The sequence below is a fragment of the Hylobates moloch genome, unplaced genomic scaffold, assembly GCF_009828535.3.
Source record: "Hylobates moloch isolate HMO894 unplaced genomic scaffold, HMol_V3 SCAFFOLD_14, whole genome shotgun sequence".
NCBI lineage: Eukaryota > Metazoa > Chordata > Mammalia > Primates > Hylobatidae > Hylobates > Hylobates moloch.
The window spans coordinates 60,458,996-60,480,851 of NW_026652289.1; the positions used below are offsets into that span (position 1 = coordinate 60,458,996).

At 41.2% G+C, this 21,856-nt stretch overlaps 1 protein-coding gene across 2 annotated transcripts in view; it reads left to right on the plus strand.

The window, feature by feature from the left end:
- The window catches only part of CLN6 (CLN6 transmembrane ER protein), a 62,884-nt gene that overhangs the window by 8,680 nt on the left and 32,348 nt on the right, over positions 1 to 21,856 (plus strand). Inside the window, exon 2 of one of the 2 annotated variants that reach the window (XM_032175712.3) lies at positions 10,745 to 10,912. The exons of the other annotated variant lie outside the window; for it this stretch is intronic. Coding sequence (XP_032031603.1) covers positions 10,902 to 10,912 — 11 coding nt within the window. The 5' untranslated portion in view covers positions 10,745 to 10,901. The remainder of the gene's footprint in view (positions 1 to 10,744; positions 10,913 to 21,856) is intronic. 2 annotated transcript variants of the gene reach the window in all.

The following is a 21,856-nucleotide window of genomic DNA, read 5'->3' on the forward strand; positions in this document are numbered from 1 at the left end:
TGATCCACCCGCCTCAGCCTCCCAAAGTGCTGGGATTACAGGCATGAGCCACTGCACCCAGCCTAGGTCTTAGATTTAAGTCCTTGGTTTATTTTGATTTGATTTTTGTGTATGATGAGAGATAGGAGTATAGCTGATTCTTCTGCATATGGTTATTTCATTTTCACAGCCCCATTTATTGAAAAGAGTATCCTTTCCCCATTGTATATTCTTGGCACATTTGTTGAAAATGAATTGGCTACAAATGCATTTATTTATATCTGGATTCTCTATTCTGTTCCATTAGTCTATGTTTTTATGTCAGTAACATGCTAGTTTGGTTCCTATAGCTTTGTAGTATATTTTGAAGTCAGTTAGTGTGATGCTTCCAGATTTGTTCTTTTTTTTTTTTTTTTTTTTTGAGACTGAGTTTCACTCTTAGTGCCCAGGTTGGAGTGCAATGGCACGATCTCAGCTCACTGCAACCTACACCTCCCAGGTTCAAGTGATTCTCCTGCCTCAGCCTCCCAAGTAGCTAGGATTACAGGCATGTGCCACCACACCCAGCTAATTTTGTATTTTTAGTAGAGATGGGGTTTTGCCATGTTGGCCAGGCTGGTTTTGAACTCCTGACCTCAGGTGACCCACCCAGCTCAGCCTCCCAAAGTGCTCAGATTACAGGCATAAGCCACCATGCCTGACCCAGGTTTGTTCATTTTGCTTAGGGTTGCTTTCACTATTCTGGGTCTTTTGTGGTTCCATATGAATTTTAGGATTGTTTTTTCTATTTCTATTGAGAACATCATTGGTATTTTGATAGCAATTGTATTAAATCTGTAATCTGCTTTGGGTGGAATTATCACTTTAACAACTAACTATTCCAGTCCATGAACATGGAATAGCTTTCCATTTTGCTGTGTCCTCTTCAATTTATTTCTTCAGTGCTTTGTAGTTTTCCTTGAAGAGATCTTTCGCCTCTTCGGTTAAATTTATTCCTAGGTTTTTTTGTTGTTGTTGTTGTTGTTTGTTTCTGCAGCTATTATAAATGGGACTGCCTTCTTGATTTCTTCCTCTGCTAGTTCATTATTGTATAGAAATGCTACAGATTTTTGTCTGTCGATTTTGTATCCAGCAACTTTATTGCATTTGTTTATCAGTTCTAACAGTTTTTTGGTGGAGTCTTTAGGTTTTTCTAAATGTAAGATCATGTCTTCTGTGTACAAGTCTAATTGGAATTCTTCCTTTCCAAATTGGATTCTCTTTATTTCTTTCTCTTGCTAATTGCTATGGACAGGACTTCCAATACTATGTTGAATAAAAGTGGAGGTGAGCATCCTTGTTTTGTTCCAGAGCTTAGAACACCTCCCAGTTTCAAGCAATTCTCCTGCCTCAGCCTCCCGAGTATCTGGGATTACAGGCATGCACCACCACGCCAGGCTAATTTTTGTATTTTTAGTAGAGACAGGGTTTCATTATGTTGGCCAGGCTGGTCTCAAACTCCTGACCTCAAGTGATCTGCCCACCTTGGCCTCCCAAAGTGCTAGGATTACAGTCATGAGCCACCGTGCCCAGCCCATTTTTAATTTTATTTATTTGGGACTTTTTTCTTAGCCTAGTTAATCGTCTGTTAATTTTGTTTATCTTTTCAAAAAACCAATTTTCATTTCATTGATTTTCTCTGTATTTTAGTCTAATTTCATTTATTTCTTCTCTGATATTTATTATTTCTTTCATTCTAATAATTTCCTTCTAACATGTTTGGTTTGTTCTTGTTTTTCTAGTTCCTTGAGGTGCATTGTTAGGTTGTTTATTTGAAGTCTTTCTGCTTTTTTGATGTAGGCATTTATTGCTATAAAATTCCCTCTGAGTACTGCTTTTACCATATCTCATATATTTTGTTATGTTTATTTCCATTTTGATTTGTTTGAAAATTTTTTTAAATTTTCTTCTTAATTTCTTCATTGACCCATTGGTTGTTCAGGAGCAAGTTGTTTAATTTCTATGTGTTTACGTAGTTTCTGAGATCCCTGTTATTGATTTCCAGTTTTATTCCATTGCGGCCAGAAAAGATATTTGATATAATTTCTACTTTATTGAATTTGTTCAGACTTGTTTTGTAGCCTAAGATACAGTCTATTTTGGAGAATGTTACATGTGTTTACGAAAACAGTGTGTATTGTGCAGCAGTTGGGTGAAATGTTCTGTAAATGTCAGTTAGGCCTATTTGGTCTAGTGTGTAGTTTAACTCTGCTGCTTCTTTGTTGATTTTCTGTCTGGATGATCTGTTTATTACTGAAAAGTGGGGTGTTGAAGTCCCCTACTGTATTGTATTACAGTCTGTCTCTGCCTTTAGGTTTATTCATATTTACTTAATATACTTGGGTGCTCCAGTGTTGAGTGCATAGATACTTATAATTGTTATATCCTCTTGCTAAACTGACCCCTTTATCATTATATATTGATCTTCTTTGTCACTTTTTACAGTCTTTGACTTGTAGTCTATTTTATGTAATATAAGTATAGCTAATCCTGTTCTTTTTTGATTTCCACTTGCATGGAGTATCTTTTTCCATCTCTTCATTTTCAGTCTATGTGTGTCTCTATTGGTAAGTTGGGTTTCTTATTCTTGATTGTGTTCATGTGATAATAACATATTAGTTAATATCACCCAGCATATAGTTGGGCCTTGTTTATCCATTCAGCCACTGTCTGTCTCTTAATTAGAGAATTGACTGAATTCTCCAATTAAACTTAATAATAACATTGAATAACCCATGTACATTCAGCGTATTATTGATAAGTAAGGACTTACTACTGCCATTTTGTTGCTTATTTTCTGGTTGTTCTGTTTTTTGTTTTGTTTTGTTTTGTTTGAGACAGGGTCTCACTGTGTCACCCAGGCTGGAGTACAGTGGTGCAATCATGGCTCACTGCAACCTCAACTTCCCTCGACTCAGGTGATCCTCCCACCTCAGCCACCCAAGTAGCTGGGACTACAGGAATGTGCTACCACACCCAACTAATTTTTATACTTTTTTTGTAGAGATGAGGTTTCACCGTGTTGCCCAGGCTCGTCTCAAGCTCCTGGGTTCAAGCAACCTGCCAGCCTCAGCCTCCCAAAATGCTGGGATGAGAGTCATGAGCCACCACGCCTGGCCACCTTTTATTTTTATTGTGTCTGTTATAGGTTTTGCATTATGGTTACCATGGTGCTTACAAAAAAACTGATAACTTATTTTAAAGAGAGATAACTTACCTTAGATCACAAAAAAGAGCAGAAATAAAGCAAAACGAAAAAAAAAAAAACCTCTGCACTTTAACTCCATCTCCCCCCATTTTGACTATTTGTTGTCTCAATTCACATATTTTTATATTGCCTCTCTCTTTCTCTCTATTTTTTTTTTTTTTGTCAGAGTCTTGCTCTGTCACCCAAGCTGGAGTGCAATGGTGCAATAGCTCACTGCAACCTCTACCTCCTGGGTTCAAGTGATTCTCCTGCCTCAGCCTCCCAAGTAGGTGGGATTATAGGTGTGCACCACCACACCTGGCTAATTTTTATATTTTTAGTAGAGACAGCGTTTCACCATGTTGGTAAGGCTGGACTCGAACTCCTGACCTCAAGTGATCCACCCACCTTGGCCTCCGAAAGTGCTAGCATGAACCACTGTGCCTGGCCGCCATTGCCTATCTCTTAACAGGTTGCTGTAGCTACTACTGTTTTTGATAGATTTCTCTTCTAGGCTTTATATTAGAGTTATGGGTGAATTTTACATCTTAATTAGAGTATTGGAGTATTCTGGGGTTGTCTTTGTACTTAATTTTACCAGTAGGTTTTATGCTTTCAAATGTTTTCTTTTGGCACATTAGTGTTTTTTTCTTTCAGATTGAAGAACTCCATTTAGCATTTCTTTTAAGACAGGTCTGGGGATGGTGAATTCTCTTAGCTTTTGTTTGTCAGAGAAAGACTATCTTTCCTTCATATTTAAAGGATGGCTTTGTTGGATACAGTATTCTTAAATGGCAGGTTTTTTTTTTTCTTTCAGCACTTTGAAAATGCTGTCCCATTCCTTCCTAGCTTTATGGTTTCTGTTGAAGTCTTGTTGCCAGATGAATTGGAATCCCTTATATGTTATTTGCTTATTTTATCTTGCTGCTTTTAGGATCCTTTCTGTGTCCTTGACTTTTGAGAGTTTGATTATTATATGCCCTAGGGTAGTCTTACCTGGGCGAAATCTGCTTGGTGTTCTCTGATCTTTCTGTCCTTGGATATTTATAACTTTTTTGAGCTTTGGAAAGTTTTCTGTTATTATTATTATTATTATTTTGCATTAGTGCATCTTTAATGTTAAAGCTAGTTTGTTTGTTTGTTTTTTGTTTTTTGGTCTTTTTGAGACAGAGTCTGCCTCTGTCACCCAGGGTGGAGTACAGTGGCCCTATTTCGACTCACTGCAAACTCCGCCTCTCGGGTTCACTCCATTCTCCTGCCTCAGCCTCCCCAGTAGCTGGGACTGTAGGCGCCCGCCACCATGCCTGGCTAATTTTTTTTGTATTTTTAGTGGAGACGGGGTTTCACTGTGTTAGCCAGGATGGTCTTGATCTCCTGACCTTGTGATCCACCCACCTCGGCCTCCCAAAGTGCTGGGATTACAGGCATGAGCCACCATGCCCATCCTTTTTGTGTGTGTGTATGTGTGTTGTTTTTTTTTTTTTGAGATAGAGTCTCGCTCTGTCACCCAGGATGGAGTGCAATGGCACAATATCGGCTCACTGCAACCTCTGCCTCCTGGGTTCAAGTGATACTCCTGCCTCAGCCTCCTGAGTAGCTGGCATTACAGGCGCATGCCACCATGCCTGGCTAATTTTTGTATTTTTAGTAGAGATGTGGTTTCACCATGTTGGCCAGGCTGGTGTCGAACCCTTGACCTCAGGTGATCCACCCACTTCGGCCTCCCAAAGCACTGGAATTACAGGCATGAGCCACCGCACCCAGCCAAAGCTAGTTTTTTAAATAAAATTTTATCTCTATCTAGTCTTAACTAGTTTGACCATAAGGTAAGATTTTCATGAACTTTTTAGAACGCTTTACAATTTTCCATCAAACAGCAGATTAATTTTCTAAGAAAACTCTGTTATTCGGAAAAGTAGGCCAAGATTCTGGCTCCATATCAGTATGATTTTAGTGTTTTAACCTAAGGAAAAAAAGCTAAATAATTCCTTTTAAATCTTAGCCAACTTGTTTATACTCACAGAATTTTAAAAGGGTTTTACAAACCCTTTTCACTTTGCTTAAACCTTCAATTTTGTTCCATTACTCTTTTAGGTTAAGACAATGTTTAAAACCCTCTGAACTAGACAAAATTACATTCCCTTTAACAAAAACCATATTCCTATGACTTCTTACAATCTTTTACCAAAAGCACATTCCCCATACACCTTGTATGTAAAACTGTTTCTCCAGTCGTCTCAACTACATATTACAATGTTAACGCTTAGCAACTTTTATTTTTAGTGAAAAACCTGGTAAGCAAGCAATTTCAATTATGTACTGGGGTGGAACTTAGGACATTAGACAGAAATGAAGATAAGGTCTGACTGTTAGCATAGCTAGTGGGCATGGCTCTTCATATGTCCCCAGGCCTTACCTATCATCTAATGCTCCAAAGTAGGTAAATCAAACAATTTTCAAAAGTCAAAGAAACAGTTTGACCTTAAAGCATTTAGCAAGTCTGATATCTGACCTTAATTTAAACCAAATGTCTACACTTTCAAGACATTTTATTTTATTATTATTTTTTTTTGAGACGGAGTCTCGCTCTGTCGCCCAGGCTGGAGTGCAGTGGCGCAATCTCGGCTCACTGCAAGCTTCGCCTTCCGGGTTCACGCCATTCTCCTGCCTCAGCCTCTCGGAGTAGCTGGGACTACAGGTGCCCGCCACCACGCCCGGCTAATTTTTTGTATTTTTAGTAGAGACGGGGTTTCACTGTAGTCTCGATCTCCTGACCTCATGATCCGCCTGCCTCGACCTCCCAAAGTGCTGGGATTACAAGCGTGAGCCACCGCGCCTGGCCAAGACATTTTATTTTACCAATAATCTTAAAAACTGTCTTTATTTCCAAAAGGTTACTAAAGTCACATGAACAAAAAGGCATTACAGTTTCTATTTTTCTGGCAAAATATTTTATTTAAGCACTTATTTTTCTTTTCCTTATTTATTTATTTATTTATTTAGAGATGGAGTCTTGCTATGTCGCCCAGGCTGGAGTGCAGTGGTGTGATCTTGGCTCACTGCAACCTCTGCCTCCTGGGTTCAAGCAATTCTCCTGTCTCAGCCTCCTGAGTAGCTGGGATTACAGGCATGTGTCACCATGCCTGGCTAATTTTTGTATTTTTAGTAGAGACGGGGTTTCACCATGTTGGCCAGGCTGGTCTCGAACTGCTGACCTCAGGTGATCCACCCACCTCGGCCTCCCAAAGTGCTGAGATTATAGGTGTGAGCCACCACGCCCAGCCTAAGCGCTTATTTTTCTATGCAAATTAATTAGAGCTCTTTTATATATAAACAAACAATACATATAAATACAAAGGCAGACAGAAGATTCAGCACTTGTAAAATTTGTCATTTGCCAGTTTCTTAATTGGATGTCTGGCTTCAGGGTGGAGCCCTTGGAGGAACAGGGCTGGGAAAGCATGCATTACTAGGGCCAAATAAGCAGCAAATAAGCAGTTGAAGGCAAAGACAGATCCCCAAAATTAAGGGTGCCATTTTATACTGGATCCTGGATCCCCAACAGGAGGGAAATACTGTGGGACAGGACAGTGCAGTGCTTCTACCCTGCATTCCATTCAAGGCAACCCAAAGCCAATCAGCCCATTTTGTAATCGGCCCATCTCTCACGGGAGTCTCATCTCCCAGTAGGGGGCAGGGATGTCTCCTTATCTTCCAGGTGGCCAAGAGCGTGCGTCTCTGATCCAGGTGTGCAGAGTCAAGTATCCCTCCATAACTACTATTAGCCATCCCCTAAAGTGTATTTCCTACGTAGTTATCATAATGTGAAGTAATTTATGATACCCCCAAAACTCCAAACCATCGGATAACACAATGCAAAACAGAACAGAGCCTTTGATTTTGAGAGGGATCTATCTGCTTTTAATTCCTGAGGTTTCATGAGGAAAACAGAAGTTTTTTCCCAAAACGGGGTCTGTGGCGCCTCCTCTGTTTTTCCCAAGGAGTCCCAGGCTACCAGAAGTTAGGGCCTCTCATGTGTGCATTAAGAGTGGCAAGACAAAAAAAAAAAAAAAATGGAGAAAAATAATTCAGTCGACTGAGAAGAAAAAACCTTTTTCCAGAAAAACAAGTTCCAAGAAGAGAAAAACATAAAAGCCTTTAAATGTATCTATAGCTTGTTTATCCACTTTAAAATTATGCTTTTAACCATAGTGCTCTTTAAAAAAGAAATCCTTTCAAATCTCATATTACTTGACTTTAGCTATGACAAGTGGCCAGTATTTCCAACCTCTGAACTTTACCAAAGGTAACATCCTAGGTGCCTCAAAGACATGGTAAGCAGTTTCTTTTTTTACAAGATTTAGAATCTCCACAAAGTAGTTCAGAGAAAGGAAAATTCAAGAGAGGAAATCAGAAGCTAACTATGGGGGACAAAAACTCAACAAATGGCAAAGTTACACAAATAACAAACCAGAAAGGAATCATTCCAGAAGCCAACAATTGAACCCAGGCCACCACTGTCAAAAGATAAAGCCTCAGCTACTGAGCTATACAGCATTGGGCAGTTTCTATTGCGCCAATTTCAAGCTTGCAAGGCTTTTAACTGCTCAGGAAAAATTTTTAGGACTAACTATGACATGAACCCCAAAATTCCTGTTCTCTGGATGGCGGAAACCAAGAGAAAGTGTCCACACATGGTTACAAGGTTAAGCTCTTAAGGACACAAAACAAGACAAGAATTTCATCCTGTATTGATTTCAGGGAACTGTAGCAAGGTTTGGAACTGACCAGCCTGCCAAGCTGGCTTGAAAAGTGGGCTTATAGGGGTCCTAAACCCACATTCTATCCTGTGATACCCCTCTCTCCATTACAGAACACAGAAAGACAAATTCTTAGCACAAAGTACAGCAGATTTGCTACAGCCTAAGATTAGTCTCACAAATCCTTTTTTCTATTAATCAAACCCTTGCAGAGGAGACCAATAGTTTACTGTTTTACCCAGACAGAGAAAGAGAGACCAGAAACTTGGCTGGGTAAGAATTTCTTACCCTTTTTGCTGGCATACGAGGCTTCTGGGTTCCCTTTCTCTGCAGCTTCCAGAACGGAGTGGCTTCTGATGACCCTGCTCACTTGTGCTATAGCTGTCGGGTTCAAGCCACTTTATAAGAGAAAAATCACTCTTTGCTGTTTTATGGAACCATCGGCAAAATTCTTAATTTGCAAGATGCTGCCCAACGGGCTGCATGGGGAACCGAATTGACATTTTCCATCCCAGCAAAACACACATAACAAAACGAACGTTAGTCACCTCATTCAGCACCCAATATCAGCCTGGCAAAGCTCAATCTTTTTCCTGTTGCTCCCTGTTTCTGATCCACTCCAGGTGGGGAGGGACGACCTCCAAATGGTAATTCACAATGGGGTCTTTGGGCAAGGCAAAGAGCAGACAGTCACCCCAAGAAACAGGTCTGTTGAGCCTTCTTTAGGGCACATCGAATGTGACTAGACAAATAAGGAGGGTTCTGAGTTAGACCTGCTGGACTTCCATCAGCAACCCCTCCGAGATCCCTTCCACATATACAAGCACACACAAAGATGAGACAGACAGAAGGCCTCCAAATCAGATCCCTAACCAAGAACTCCAAGAGTATCCCTTCCAAACTATCCTCCTATTCTCCGTCTGAGAAACCGTCTTGAAATCTTCCTGACTGAGAAGTCTCCCAAACCAGGATTCTTCCTACTAGTTAGAAAGAGTCAACTGAGAGCCCCCAGGAGCCAAACAGACACCCCCCAATGAGGCTACAGACACAGACACCCCATGGTGGAGCTACAAACAGACACCCCCCAACAGGGCTACAGACACCCCACCATAGGGCTATAAACCCAGTCAGGAAAAGGAAGGAGTCGTTGGCAGCACCTAGGATACTCACCAATCCAAACACCCCGCAATGGGGCTACAGAGAGACACCCCACCATGGGGCTACACAGACACCCTGTGATAGGGCTACAGTTAAGGGATGTCTCCCCATGACTACTTCTCCATTGATGCGCCTTGGGTCAGCAGCACCCTGCCAGGAGAGAGATTACCAGAGTCAGCCCCCAGTCCAAGAGAACTAGGTGTCCGCTTGGGCTGGCTTCTGGATCCATTGCTGGAGGGGGGGCCACCAAACCACAGGCAGGTAGACACAAGGGCAATCCCCGTAAGGCCCACCAAATTTGTAAACACCCAAGGGGTTCAACTTGCCTGCTGCCTAGACAGAGCCGATTCATCAAGACAAGGAAATTGTAATAGGGAAAGGGTAATTTACGCAGAGCTGGCTGTGCAGGAGACCAGAGTTTTATTATTACTCAAATCAGTCTCATTATTTATTTAAGTAAGCTTTGTACCCCTTGTTCTTGCTCAACTCCCTCTTGAACACCAATAATTATTAGATTTGGTCTTTTGAGGCAATTTCCTATATCTTGTAGGCAATCTTCATTCCTTTGTATTATTTTTTTCTTTTTTCTCCTCCTTTTCAAATAGCCTATCTTTGAGCTTACAGATTCTTTCCTCTGCTTGATCCATTCTGCTGTTGAGAGTCTCTAATGAATTTTTTGATTTAGCAAATGCATTTCTCAGTTCCAAGATTTGATTTTTTAAAATTTCAATATCTTTGTTAAATTTAATAAATTCTGAATTGATTTCCTGTATTATCTTGTAGATCACTGAGTTTCCTTAAAACTGCTATTTTAAATTCTTGTTCAGAGAGCTCACATACTGCCATCTTCTTAGGGCCATCACTGGTTCCATGCTTTGTCTGTTTGGGGTCGTCATGGTTTCCTGTTTCCTGTTGTTTCTTGTGGAATTACATCTTTGCATTGAAGGATTATTTATTTATTCTAGTCTTCTCTATGTGGCCTGTTTTGCTTTTTATTGGGTATGTTTGCTTATAGAGTCTTTGTAATATACTGCCGAATTTCTTATTTGTTTGTTTGTTTTCCACTAGGTCGCTGCCTCCTTTTTGGCACTAGATGATTTCTTACGCCCAGGTTTGCCTTGGCTCTAATAAACAACTGGAACACTGAAGTTCCAAATGGGGGAGGTCCCAGAGCAGACATCCTGGCAGTATGGACAGGCTGGCTAGGGAGTCATGCTCAGGTGACCTGTGGAATGCAACTGCTACAGTGTGGTGCTGCTAAACAGCCACTCTGATTTGGTGTCTTCTTTGGCCGAGTTACAGAACAGTGTTTCTAGGGCTAAGGATAGTATCCTCACCTCTGTCCTTGGTCTCTCAGTGTCCTCAGAGATATTTCTTCATTCAGGCAATCATGATGCTTCCCATGGGTTGAGGCAGAGGCAAGGTCTCCTGCCAGTAAACCCACAATGGTGGGAAAGCTAGTCGTCTACCTCAATCTCACTTTTTCTAGTGTAGAAATCATGAGTCAGGGGAAATTGCCCACGCACTTGGTGTTGGGCAGATCAGGGAGGGGAGTCATGGATACAGAAATCCATTTATCTTACTGACTGCTCAGAGCTTTTTCACTTCTCTATTACTCCAGGAACTGCCTCATCCTCATATTTGGATTCTGGAATGTTGCTGGCATAGTGCTGATCATCTCAGCACTGTGTATTTGTTTTTGGTTTTCTGTGGGAAGGAATGTAGCCAGCTTGCTTCTACACCACCAGTTTTGGACTGGAAGTCTCCAGGCTTTCTTGATGCAGCTTGGGTAAGTTATATGTTTTTAGAAATGTTTCCCTTTCTAATAAATTTTCAAATTTACTAGCATAATGTTATTTATGGCATGTTTATCTTTTTCATCTCTTCCATATTTGCAGCTTTCTTCTGTTCTTCATTCATATTCTTGCTTATTTGTGAATGCTACTGTCTTTTTTTTTTTTTTTTTTTTTTTGTGAGATGGAGTCTCCCTCTGTCACCCAGGCTGGAGTACAGTGGTGCGATCTCGGCTCACTGCAACCTCCACCTCCAGGGTTCAAGCGATTCTCCTGTCTCAGCCTCCTGAGTAGCTGGGATTACAGGCATGTGTCACCATGCCTGGCTAATTTTTGTATTTTTAGTAGAGACGGGGTTTCACCATGTTGGCCAGGGTGGTCTCGAACTCCCAACCTCAAGTGATCCGCCTCTCTCAGCCTCCCAAAGTGCTGGGATTACAGCCATGAGCCACCGCGCCCAGCCCTGTCCCCTTTTTTTTAAAGGAATCTTGCCCAACATTTATCTATTTTATCTGGCCCTCCCCTGGCTTGTTATTTTATTTTATTTATATATGTATTTATTTAGACACAGTCTCGCTCTGTTGCCCACGCTGCAGTGCAGTGGCACGATCTCAGCTCAGGGCAACCTCTGCTTCCTGGGTTCAAGCAATCCTTCCGCCTCAGCTTCCCAAATAGCTGGGATTACAAGCATGTGCCACTATGCCCAGATAATTTTTTTTGTATTTTTAGCAGAGACGGGGTTTCACCATGTTGGCCAGGCTGGTCTCAAACTCCTGACCTCAAGTGATCCACCTGCCCTGGCCTCCCAAAGTGCTGAGATTACAGGCATGAGCCACTGTGCCTGGCCTGGCCTTGGCTTGTTGATCATCTGTATTGTATGTTTATTTTCTGTTTCATTAATTTTTCCTTTATATTTATTATCTCTTTCCTTATGCTTTCTTTGGGTTTATTCTGTTGGGAGTTTTTTTCTTCTTACAGTGAAGCCTAGCTTATTAATTTTCAGTCTTTTTTCTTTTCTAATGAAAGCAGCTAAAGCTATAAATTTCCCTGAATTACTATTTTTCCTGCATCCATAAGTCCTGATATGTGTAATTTTTATCATTGTTTCTGTTCAACTTTTTCTTTTATGATTTCTTACTTGACTTATAAGTTATTTAGAAGTGTACTTCCTAATTTCCAAAACCTAGTGGATGTGTCACTTATCTTTCTTTTATGCACTTCTAATTTGGTTGCTTAAGTTAAATCTATGATTGCAGGTTATAAAATGTGGTTTATGTAAATCAGATTCTTGAAATTTGTTGAGGCTGGTTTTATGGCCTTTTATATAGTCAATTTTTAAAAATATTCCAAGTGTCCTTGAAAAGAATGTCTGTTCCTTGATTGTTGAATGCAGGGTAATTTATTCACTAAATTCACTAAATTAAGCTAGTCAATTGTGTTATTCAAATCTTTCTTGACTTATCAATAATTGGGAGCATTGTATTGAAATACCCCACTATGTTTGTGGATTAGTCAATTTCATTTCATAATTCTATAAATTTTTATTTTATATATTTGGATGCTATTTTAGTAGGTACCCACAACTTTAGAACTATTATATCTTCCTGATAAATAAAACCTTTTATCATTGTATAAAGTCCTTATTTATCTCTTATAGTCTATTTTGTCAAATCACAATATAGTTACACCAACTTTCTTTTAACTTTAGGTTGGCACAAAAGTAATAGCAAAAACCACAATTTCTTTTTCACCAACCTAACAATATTGCCTGTTATATCTTTTTTCATCATTTTACTTTCATCTTTTCTGTGTCCTTTTATTTTAGGTATGTCTATTTTTTTTTAATTTAGGTCTAAGAATGTGTCTTTTAGTTTATTGTTTAGTCCATTTATACTTATTGTGATTACTGATATATTTAGATTTTTACCATACTCTTTTTTGGCTTTCCATTTGTTTTCCTTTTTTAAACTTTTTTTTTTCCTTTTTCTTCTACATTGGGTTTTTGTTTTCTTATTCTGTTTTACTTTTTACTGGTATGGAAGTTACACATTTTCTGTTTTTAGTGATTACCCTTGAAATTTTACCATGTACATTTAACAATGTCTAAAGTGAAAAAATACCTGAAACTTCTCTAAGAAGAATACAAAGAACTTAGAACAGTCTAACTCTCCCCACCAACCTCAGGCCTCCTTCCCCCATCTATAAATATTATTGTCCAGTATTTGTTTCTGTCCTTTTTTAACCCCACAAATTATACACCATCATCACCTTTCATTAGAAGTTTTTGCAGACAATTTTTGGAATTATTTACATACTTAATAATTTATTTGCTCATCATTCTTTCTTGCATTGCAATGATAAGTTATATATTTTTAGAAATGTTTCCCTTCTTCTGCGATCATTTTCCTTCCTCCTAAAATATATCTTCCAGAAATTGTTTTAGTTAAGGCCTGTTAGTGGTAAAATCTCGGTTTTATTCTGAAATGTTCCTATTTCACCTTCACGTTTCTATTTTACATGCATTTTTGAAAGACAGTTTTGCTGGCACACAATTCTGGGTTAACTTTCTCTTAACACTTTGAAGATATTTTTCTGTCTTCTAAATTCACTGTTGCTGCCACCATATAGTTTTTGTTTCTTTGTAAACAAGGTTTCTTTTCTCTCTGGCTACTTTTAAGATCTTTGCTTTTGGAGCTCTGTGGTTTCTCTACACCATGTCCAGATGTGGGTTTCTTTCTCTTTTTTTTGAGCAGAGTCTCACTCTGTTGCCAGCTGGAGTGCAGTGGCACGATCTGGGCTCACTGCAACCTCCGACTCCCTGATTCAAGTGACTCTCCTGCCTCAGCCTCTCGAGTAGCTGGGATTACAGGCATGCGCCACCACACCCAGCTAAGTTTTGTATTTTTAGTGGAGACAGGGTTTCACCATGTTGCCCAGGATGGTCTCAATCTTCTGACCTTGTGATCTGCTTGCCTTGGCCCTCCCAAAGTGCTGGGATTACAGGTGTGAGCCACTTCTTTTTTTTTTTTTTTTTTTTTTGAGACAGAGTCTTGCTCTGTCACCCAGGCTGAAGTGCAGTAGCATGATCTTAGCTCACTGCAACCTCTGCCTCCCGGGTTCAAGCGATTCTCCTGCCTCAGCCTCCCGAGTAGCTGGGACTACAGGCACCCGCCACCACGCTCAGCTAATTTTTTTATTTTTAGTAGAGACGGGGTTTTGCCATATTGGCCAGGCTGGTCTCAAATTCCTTACCTTGTGATCCCCCCGCCTCAGCCTCCCAAAGTGCTGGGATTACAGGCATGCACCACCATGTCGGGCTGTGAGGCACTTCTTGATGTATGTTGTCTTTATCTGTGGGTTCATGTCTTTTATTAGATCTGGAAATTCTTATCCAGTAGTTAGCTTTTCAAATATTGCTTCTCTCTTATTCTCTCTACTCTCTCCTTCTGGGATTCTGATTGGATATTTTTTAGACTTTCTCACTCTACCCTTTCTTCTCTTAACTCTTCCTTCATGTTTGTCATCTCCTTAACAACCTCTGCTGCATTTTAGGTAATTTTCTCAATCTGTCTTCTGGTTTACCAATTCACTACTCAGCTTTATTTAATCTATTGTTTAGCCTGTCCATTGAGTTTTTGTTATTGTTGTTTTGTTTTGTTTCATTTTGTTTTTAGAGATGGGGTCTCTGTTGCCCAAGCTGGAGTTCGGTGTCACAGTCATGGCTCACTGCAGCTCCGACCTTTTGGGCTCAAGGGATCCCTCCAGCTTCAGCTTCCTCAGTAGCTGGAACTATAGGAGCATACCACAACAGCGGCTAATTTTTTAATTTTTTTTTTTGTAAAGATGGGGTCTCGCTATATTGCCCAGGCTGGTCTTGAACCCCTAGCCTCAAGTGATCCTCCCACCCTGCCTCCCAAAGTGCTGGGATTACAGGTATGAGCCATTGTGCCTGGCCTCCATTCAGTTTTAATGTCAACAAATTGTTAAGCTCTGAAATTTCTATTTGCTTATTTTTCAGATATGTCTGATCAGTTGCAAAGGTCTTTGCCTTATTTTCTTAAATAATAGCTTTATTGAGATATAATTCACATGTCATAAAATTCACCCTTTTAAAGTATATAATTCAGTGGTTTTTAGTATATTCACAGAAGTTGTGAAGTCATTACCACTATTTAATTCCAGAACATTTATACCAACCCAAAGAGGAATCCTGTATCCATTAGCCATCACTATCAACTTCCTTCTGTCCCCATTATGTCTACTTTCTGTCTCTGTAGATTTGCCTATTCTGGACATTTCATATAAATGGCCTAATACAGCATATGGCCTTTTATGACTTGCATTTTTCACTTAGCATAATGTTTCCAAGGTTGAACCATGTTACATCAGTACTTAGTGCCTTCTTATAGCTGTATAATAGTCCACTGAATTTGTATACCATAATTTATTTATTTACAAGTTGATGGATTTTGGGGTTGTTCTCACTTGTTGGCTATTATGAATAATGCTCCTATGAACATTCGTGTGTAAGTTTTTCTGTGGACTTTTTTTTCAGATCTCTTGGTCCTATACCTAGAAGTGGAGTTGCTGGGTCATGTACTAACTCTGTATTTAACAGTTTGAGGACCTGCTGGACTGTTTTCCAATTGGCTGTGCCATTTTATAATCCTGCCAGGAATATATGAAAGTTCCAATTTTTCCACATCTTCACCAACATGTGTTGTTTGTTTTTTTCATCCCTTGCTTATTCCTGTGATACCATGTTTTACTTATTTAAACATTTCCTACCTAGTTATTTTAAATCTGCTATTCAATCATTTCAATAACCAAAAAGCTTAGGGCTCTAAATGTGTTATTTTTTGTCATCTGCTCTCAATCATGGTGGCTTGTTTTCTTCTGTGTTTGATACATTCCTGGAGAAATGCAAGGAAGGACTTTTGTTTCATTCATTGCTATATTCCCATTATCTGGAACCAGGCTGAAATGTAACAGGTGCTTAACAAATCATTGTTGAATGAATAAATGAGTTCCAAGGACCTAAGCAGAAGAGTAAACCCCAAATAGCATGTACATTTGCTTCTTCCGGGTACCAGGGTGTTGACAGATACAGAGTTATGTTAGCCTCTGTCAGTCAGTGTCTGGTTAGGAAAACAGAAGCCCTGTGCGCTGTGTATTCCAAATGTATCCATCCGTGTCCAAACAAAGGACAGAAACTACAGTGATTTAAACAAATGAAATTTAACATAAAGAAGCCAGGCGCGGTGGCTCACACCTGTAATCCCAGCACTTCCGGAGGCCAAGGCGGGTGGATCACTTGAAGTCAGGAGTTTGAGACCACCCTAGCCAACATGGTGAAACCCCATCTCTACTAAAAATACAAAAAAAAAATTAGCCGGGCATGGTGGTGCATACCTGTAATCCCAGCTACTTGAGAGGCTGAAGCAGGAGAATCACTTGAACCCAGGAGGCAAAGGTTGTGTTGAGCCAAGATCATGCCACTGCACTCCAGCCTGGGCGACAGAGTGAGACTCTGTCTAAAAAAAAAAAAAAAAAAATATATATATATATATATATATCGATTAATCGATGATTAAAAAGTAACTACAAGATGTCAAGAGAACTATAGGGCTAAGAGAAACTACCTAAGTAGGGCAAACTTTGAGAGGGCCTCCCTCCCCAGAGCTGGGGTTCAGACCTCATTGGAGATGTGGTTGCTGCCCACTGAACGGCAGAGAAGTTCACAAGGTGGCCTGGCCCAGAGCTTGTCCTCAGTCACTGGACAGGAAAGAAACAACCTTCTGGGGCCCAGGTGACAATCAGATAGGGGAGCATGCAGATGCAGAGAAGGAGTTAAGGCACCACTGGGGACGGGAGGCCTGAAGCAGCCACTGTCCATGTTGGAGGGCCACAGGCAGGTGACTACCAGGCCGGGCTGAGGCTTTGAGGTCACCGAGGGACTGTGTCCTGGATGCTCGACTGGGATTGCACCACCGGACGGCCTCTCACCCTCACCAGTCATCGAAGATACAGTGCCAGAGCCAGCAGGAGAAGCGTCTTCCTCCCCTAAATGGCCTTCCGGGGCCTTCTACTGAAAAGAATTGTTATGCTCACCATAAGGAGATACGTTTAAAGGAATTTTGCCCATTATCACAGAACAGGTATTAAAAAGTGAATTTGGAAACAAGAGGCAAGAAATATATCATTAGCATGCCAAGTACCTAGGTTCTGGATACAGGGAAACAGAGCTTTATACAACCATTGGGAGGCTGGGGGAGCAAAGGTAAGGGAGCCTTCCGCGGCACTTCAGGCCGCAGCACCCAAGTGGGTGGAACTCAAGGGCTTGCTCTGAGGCCACTCTAATCTCAAGGGCCTCCAGGAGGCTCCCACCCACTCACTCAGCTTGCAACACTACTGCAGGTGACAATCAAGAAGCACACCCAGAAGGTGCAGCGAATGCGTGTCTGTCTATGCGTCCGCCTGCGGCACCTGTGCAAAGTTGCGGCACCTGTGCAAAGTTGCGCCCTCTCCCTTTCGCCTGCATTCCAGATCTCTCACAAGGGCTTCTCATTTGCAGTTTCTGCGGAAGCCCCACGTGGCAGAGGATTCTGGGAAATGTAGTTCCCGCCTTCTCTGCGACGCCTAGGAGACCTCAGAAGGGGATGGCAGTGACAATACGCAGTGCCTTAGAGATACTTAAGCTTATGTGGAGTCTTGGGCCAGATCCCCCCACGTCGTCACTGGCCCCAGGGCAGGCCCAGTAGCAGCTGACGTAAGCCTTTGCCCTGAAGGCAGTCCGACCTTTCCTTTGCGCTCCTTGGCTCCCTACCGCAGTCTCAGCGCCACAGCTTTGTTGTTGTTGGTTTGATTTTAGTGGTGGGGAACCGAGCAATGCATTAAAAGCATTTTTGGGGGGGCGGGGGGAATCTGGGTGCGGTGGTTCACGCCTGTAATCCCAGCACTTTGGGAGGCCGAGGCAGGAGGACTGACTGCTTGAGGCCAGGAGTTCCAGACCAACCTGCGCAATGTAGCAAGACCCTATCTCTACCAAAAATGTAAAAATTAGTGAAGCATGATGGCACACGCCTGTACTCAGGAGGCAGAGGTGGGAGGGTGGCTTGAGCCCAAGAGGTCAAGGCTACAGTGACCTATCATCGTGGCAGACAAAGGAAGACCTTGTCTTTTTTTTTTTTTTGGAGACGGAGTCTCGCTCTGTCACCCAGGCTGGAGTGTAGTGGCACGGTCTCAGCTCACTGAAACCTCCGCCTCCTGGTTTCAAGGAATTCTCCTGCCTCAGCCTCCCAAGTAACTGGGATTACAAGAGCACGCCACCAGGCCAGGCTAATTATTTGTATTTTAGTAGAGACAGGGTTTCCCCATGTTGCCCAGGATGGTCTCGAATTCCTGAGCTCAGGCAGTCTGCCTGCCTCGGCCTCTCAAAGTGCTGAGATTACAGGCCTGAGCCACCGAGCCTGGCCGAAGACCCTTTTTTTTTTTTTTTTTTTTTAAATAAAGCATTCCCCTAACCCCACCCCCAGGATCCAGTTGTTATATAGGGAGGAAGCCCTTCAGATATTTTATTAATAGTTCAATCACTTCCAAAAACAGAAAATCCAGGCTACTTTAAAAAAAATTATTCCCACTCAGAACATTCCTCTGAAGTCAGTGGAGTAATTTTGATTCCACTGCTTGCAACAAGAAAAAAAAAAAACTGAAGAAGTAAATGATTCAAACTTGTGACTGCATCACAGAGGCCTTTGAAGATCTAATGACAGCTAGGGATTCCCGAAAAATATGTATGTATCCTCAACACATGTGGCATACAATTTCAAGCAGTTCAAAGATCCCTGACACCGATTTGTGGACCCTGTTCATGGAGAGCAAGAACCTGATCAAAAAGAAATGAGGCTGGGCGCGGTGGCTCATGCCTGTAATCCCAACACTTTGGGAGGCCGTGGCGAGCAGATCACGTGAGGTCAGGAGTTTGAGACCAACCTGGCCAACATGGCGAAACTTGGTCTCTGCTAAAAAATACAAAAATTAGCCAGGCGCAGTGGTGCGTGCCTGCAGTCCCAGGTACTTGGGAGGCTGAGGCATGAGAATCACTTGAACCTGGGAGGCAGAGGTTGCAGTGAGCCAAGATAGAGCCACTGCACTCCAGTCTGGGTGACACAGCAAGATTCCATCTCAAAAAAAAAAAAGAAAAAGAAAAAGAAATTAGGAGTTATATACAAAATCTCAGCCTGCATTTCTTTTAATTTCCAACTTTTATTTTAGGTTCAGGGGTACATGTACAGGATGTGCAGGTTTGTTACATAGGTAAATGTGTGCCGTGGTGGTTTGCTGCACAGATCATCCCATCATCCAGGTATTAAGCCCAGCATCCATTAGCTATTCTTCCTGATGCTCTCCCTCCTCCTACCCCCTACCCTCCAACAGGCCCCATGTGTCCATGTGTTCTCATCATTTAGCTCCCACTTATGAGAACATGCAGTATTTGGGTTTTTGTTCCTGCATTAGTTTGCTAAGAATAATGGTCTCTAGCTCCATCCATGTCCCCGCAAAGGATATAATCTCATCTCTTTTTATGGCTGCCTAGTATTTCATGGTGTATTTGTAACACATTTTCTATAACCAGTATATCATTGATGGGCATTTAGGTTGATTCCATGTCTTTGCTATCGTGAATAGTGCTGCAATGAACATATGCATGCATGTATCTTTATAATAAACACTCCCACCAACAATGTAAAGCCTTCCTTTTTCTCTACAACCTCACCAGTATCTGTTGTTTTTTGAGTTTTTACAATAATAGCCATTCTGATTGGTGTGAGATGGTATCTCATTGTGGTTTTGATTTGCATTTCTCTAATGATCCATAATGTTGAGCTTTTTTTCATATGTTTGTTGGCCACATGTATGTCTTCTTTTGAAAAGTGTCTGTTCATGTCCTTTGCCCACTTTTGGGGTTGTTTTTCTCTTGTAAATTTGTTTAAGTTCCTTTTTTTTTTGAGACGGAGTCTTGCTGTGTTGCCCAGGCTGGAGTGCAGTGGTGCAGTCTCAGCTCACTGCAAGCTCCACCTCCCAGGTTCACGCCATTCTCCTGCCTCAGCCTCCCGAGTAGCTGGGACTATAGGCGCCCACCACCACACCTGGCTAATTTTTTGTATTTTTAGTAGAGACGGGGTTTCACCGTGTTAGCCAGGATGGTCTCGATCTCCTGACCTCATGATCCACCCGCCTCGGCCTCCCAAAGTGCTGGGATTACAGGCATGAGCCACCGCGCCCAGCCTAAGTTCCTTGTAGATGCTGGATATTAGAACTTTGTCAGATGTGTAGATTGCAAAAATTTTCTCCCATTCTGTAGGTTGTCTGCTTACTGTGTTGATGGTTTCTTTTGCTGTGCAGAAGCTCTTTCGTTTAATTAGATCCCATTTGTCAATTTTTGCTTTTGTTGTGATTGCTTTTGGCATCTTCATTGTGAAATCTTTGCCTGTGCCTATATCCTGGATGGTATTGCCTAGGTTTTCTTCCAGGGTTTTTATAGTTTTGGGTTTCACATTTAAGTCTTTAATCTGTCTTGAGTTAATTTTTGTATATGGTGTAAGGAAGGAGTCCATTTCAATTTTCTGTATTTGGCTAACCAGTTCTCCCAACACCATTTATTAAGCAGGGAATCCCTTCTCCATTGCTTTTTTTTGTCAGGTTTTTAAAGATCAGATGGTTGTAGGTGTGAGGTCTTATTTCTGGGTTCTCTATTCTGTTCCATCGGTCTATGTGTCTGCTTTTGTATCAGTACCATGCTGTTTTGGTTACTGTAGCCCTGTAGTATAGTTTGAAGTCAGATAGCGTGATGCTTCCAGCTTTGTTCTTTTTTCTTAGGATTGTCATGGCTGTTTGAGCTATTTTTTTGGTTCCATATGAATTTTAAAATAGTTTTTACTAATTCTGTGAAGAATGTCAATGGTAGTTTAATGGAATATCATTGAATCCATAAATTGCTTTGGGCAATATGGCCATTTTCATGATATTAATTTTTCCTATCCATGAGCATGGAATGTTTTTCCATTTGTTTGTGTCATCTCTGATTTCTTTGAGCAGTGGTTTGTAGTTCTCCTTGAAGAGGTCCTTCACTTCCCTTGTTAGCTGTATTCCTAGGTATTTTATTCTTTTTGTGGCAATTGTGAAAGGAAGTTCATTCATGATTGGTTCCAGCTTGCCTGTTGTTGGTGTATAGATGTGCTAGCAATTTTTGCACATTGATTTTGTATCCTGAGACTTTGCTGAAGTTGCTTATCAGCCTACGAAGCTTTTGCAGCCCAGCTTTTATAAATAATCCAAAGCCATTTGAATTTTTTTCCCAATGCTTTTCTAAACACACACAAAGGCATTTCTAAGAAAATGTACAGTAGGCCGGGCACGGTGACTCACACCTGTAATCCCAGCACTTTGGGAGGCCAAGATGAGCAGATCACCTGAGATCAGGAGTTCAAGACCAGCCTGGCCAACATGGTGAAACCCTGTCTGTACTAAAAATACAAAAAAATCTGCAGGGTATGGTGGCGGGTGCCTGTAATCCCAGCTACTCGGAAGGCTGAGGCAGGAGAATCGCTTGAACCCGGGAGGCAGAGGTTGCAGTGAGCCAAGATTGTGCCACTGCACCCCAGTCTGGGCAACATGAGCAAAAACTCCGTCTCCACAAAAAATAAAAAACAAGTTCATCATTCACCATTGTTAGCATATTGGTTTTAAATTTTATTAAAGACATAGTAAAGTTTGTCATGTTGCATAAAAAATTTTGCAGTGGAATAGGCCTGCTTGTGTAATTAATATCTACCATGTGTTCAGGCCTGTCTCATAAACACTGAGCATAGTTTTACTAACAAAGTATTACAAGGGTATCTATTTGTAATAACTTTATTTATATGAGATTTTTATCACCT